General features: G+C 43.1%; 1 protein-coding gene across 1 annotated transcript in view; it reads right to left on the bottom strand.

Moving 5' to 3' along the window:
- The window catches only part of LOC107101928 (helicase with zinc finger domain 2-like), a 42,533-nt gene that overhangs the window by 31,881 nt on the left and 7,264 nt on the right, over positions 1–3,388 (bottom strand). Inside the window, exons 2-5 of the mRNA XM_015401020.1 lie at positions 1,640–1,823; positions 1,400–1,507; positions 805–1,322; positions 87–722 (exon numbers count right to left, since the gene is read on the bottom strand). Of these exons, the coding sequence (XP_015256506.1) occupies positions 87–722; positions 805–1,322; positions 1,400–1,507; positions 1,640–1,823 (1,446 nt within the window). The remainder of the gene's footprint in view (positions 1–86; positions 723–804; positions 1,323–1,399; positions 1,508–1,639; positions 1,824–3,388) is intronic.

Below are 3,388 nucleotides of genomic sequence, written 5' to 3'. Positions count from 1 at the left end.
AGCCAAGGAAAGGGGTGTTTAAGCCCCCCAGCAACATAGCCTTTGACACTGCTCAAAATAAAGTCTGCATTATTAAAGACACTTACCTGTTGGTGTAGGTGCAAATCAGGATTTTGTTATTAGGATTCCTGCAAAGCTCCATGGCTGCCGTTGCCATGGTGAAGGTCTTCCCTGTTCCAAAAGGTCCATAAATGAGCAGCGGCGCTGTGAACTTCTTCTTATCGTGGTTCCCTGTAATGAAGCTCAATGCAGACTGCTGCTTGGCGTTCAGCTTCTCGTAGGTGACATCGGTGACAGGAACTGCACAGTTCTGGAGGTCTGGTAGAACTCTGCTGGTATCTGGGAGGAGGTCTATGGCTTTGTGCATGTTACATAAGAAGTGGCGATCCAACTGAAACTGCACCTCCATTTGATAAGACTCATTGTTTTGAAGAGCAAGATCAAAACAGCACTGTTTAGAGAGCTGAAGGAATATTTGGTTCTCATTGGTTCTCAGCTGCAGGACCTTGGCCTCATAAACCTTAGAGTTAGGATGCAGCGAGTCTGAAGGAGCTATCAGGGCACACTGGACGCTTCGTTTCAGTGCCAGTCCTTCAGGACTGTCCATGGTGAGCTTGTAAGGACTGGAAACAGAACAGTAAAGTTGCCCTTGAGGGGCAAACTCCATCTCAAAACCACTGTTCAGTTTATCCATGGTTGTTATTTGCCCACAAACATTGAGTCTAAAAGAAAGAAGACAGACTGTTTAAAAACTGAACCCAGTGTGAAACCTGTTAGAGAAAGCTTGGAAGATCAGGACTTTACCTTGAAACCACTTGGTCCTCTGCTAGTTCCTCATTGTACAGGAACTCATGCATCTTTGCCTTGTAGTTTTCAGCTGTTAGAGCTGTCTGGTTGTTGCTCGGCCGTCTGTAGAGAACACTGAGCTCTGGAGGCTTGTACTCCTTCCAAAGCTCCTCCTGTTTTTCTGTTCTGAAAGAACAGGGTATTATTACTCTGTTCCCTCGAGTCCAGCGCTCTGTACTTTCAACAATGACCCCCTGGTTGAAGACGGGCTCCTTGGCGTCGTCTGCTGATTGCTGGCCAACTCTGACTTTGAGTTTTTTCAAGAGGACTGGTCTCATTTGAAAATCTAGCACCAGCCACTGTTCATACAGGCCTGGGTGCATAGATGTAAAACACACAGTGATGACATAGGTCCCGCTGGGGGTGAGGAATCTTTCCCCGGTAGAGTAGATGCATGGTTCAGAGCTGTCAGCAGCACCAAGGCTGAATGAAGCTCCAGGTTCCTGCTTCAGCAGTGCAACATGCACCAACTGTCTCTGTGGAAAAAACAGAAGAGCTTCTGTTATTTCAAGGCCAAACTCCAACTTTTAGGACTTTCTGTGAATTAATCTACCTCCGTCTCAACCGTGAAGTTCCATGAGAGTTTTGCATTGATGTTTTCACTCTCTACACTTAAATCTTCATCACAGGAGATGCTGACATCATCAACATTTTCAGACAACTGTTTAGACAATCAGAAATGTTAATTTGGTCTGAAACTGAAGCCATTCTTATGATCTAACAGCTTTCTTCTTCTGAAGTCTGAATACTTTCTTTACTCCGCAACACATTTACAACAAAGCATCATACTCACCACATAGACTTCATTGCTGCTGTTCCTGTACTCGTCTAGAAGCTGCTGGTTGTAGCACATTAGGCCCTCAGTCTCCATGCTGCATCGGATCTCCTTCTCCTCTGCAGATCTCATCATCCACTCCTTAAGCTCCTCCTCAGAGTGAGCTTTTGGACAGTTTGAGCCGTATTCACAGGTCTTTGGTCTACAATTCAAACATTGTGTTAAAAGTGCAATGAAAATATTCATCTGATGTAAAATTGGTTTACAGTTGGAAGACTTCAAAGAGTCAGGTAGAGTTTGTACTCCATTTGCTCTGATCGAATGGAAATAAACTGCTGCAAACAGAAGAGATGATGTAACCACTGCTAAATTACTTTATTTATTAGCATGCTTTATCTGAAGCTGAAGATTCTCAGTCATCCAGGTCATTGTGTAACCCGGGTAAAAGTCCCAGTGATTTCCTGTTACATGTATAGATAATGGAGAGAGATCCCAGTGATCAAATCTGTGTAATTTTTAACTTCCATCCCCTCATTACTACACAGCCAATTGCTGTTGAGTATCAGGGTCACATGTACCGCAGCCTATCAGCTAGGTATATAAACTGGAGTGGGAGAAAGTATGAAAGATTAGGGCATGTTGGCAGAAGCAGAGCTACAAGAGCTAACCACTTAGCCAAGATGAGATGGAAAAAAACAGTTTGTTTGTGATATAAACTATGGAATTGACCAGGTGTTGATGGCGAGCTGAAGGTCTAAGCCTAGAGCCCATAAAAAGATTGAACTTTTGGGTGCATGAAGACTTTGGATCTCCTGCCAGGCTGGTAGGAGGCTCCTTGCAGCCAACAAACAATTCTGTTCCACCCTGCTCTGACTTTTGTCACCAAGCACTTTAAAAGGAACATGATTGAGACCTTTAATCAACCCCAGCTTGGGGTGAATTAACTGAAGGTATGTGGGTTAATTAATTGTGGAATTGATACATTTTGTTTTTTTCTCTTTATTGTTTTGGGGGGGTTTCTTTTGCTTTTTATATGGCCACATGGATATTTCACTGATGTTGTAAATATGTATATAATTTTCCTCACTATAATTACCAGGCACTCGCAGCTGCAAACTTCTAGGCTCTGTCTGCTGTTTCATGAGTTGTACTTATATTCTGAGAACTAGCCTATTGACCTTATAGGTTAAGATCGATTTGCAGTGATTTAAAATATAGTATACTGTTATATATGCTACAATTGTCATTGCAGAAAACTTAAAAAAACCACTTGACTTTGTTTTCCAAGTTTAAAGACGCTTTGCTTCCCATCCAGGAAGCTTTCTCAAATCAAAAGGTCTGGAGTAGCATTGAGCTCCAGGCTTATTGTTATGGCTTAGAAAACATGCACTTTGAACCAAATAACAAGGCTTCGGCTGAGCCATTCTATAAGCCTAGAAATAAATGCTAATCCAGACATTTTGAATTTAAAAAGCTTCCAGGATGGGAAGATAAACATCTTCAGTGTTGGGAGCTGGAGAAGTTCCATCTTTCTCCAGCAGAGTCCGCCATGGATCCTCCCGAGATGAGCCTTCGACACACCTGAGGCGCATCTCATCATCAGAGGATCCACAGTATATAACCTGCCTTCAGACCTTGCCTCGACGCCGCAGTGTTAAATCCAGTTTGGTTAGCACCTGAGCCTAGCATCTTCTGAGAACCTTTGTTGCCCTTGGATCCAGATAGGATTCTGATCCTTTTTGTCTCTGCTTTCAGGAATCCTGTTTT

This window comes from Cyprinodon variegatus, unplaced genomic scaffold, assembly GCF_000732505.1.
Source record: "Cyprinodon variegatus isolate N-32 unplaced genomic scaffold, C_variegatus-1.0 Scaffold1173, whole genome shotgun sequence".
Classification (NCBI taxonomy): domain Eukaryota; kingdom Metazoa; phylum Chordata; class Actinopteri; order Cyprinodontiformes; family Cyprinodontidae; genus Cyprinodon; species Cyprinodon variegatus.
This window is presented reverse-complemented; position numbering and strand designations above follow the sequence as displayed.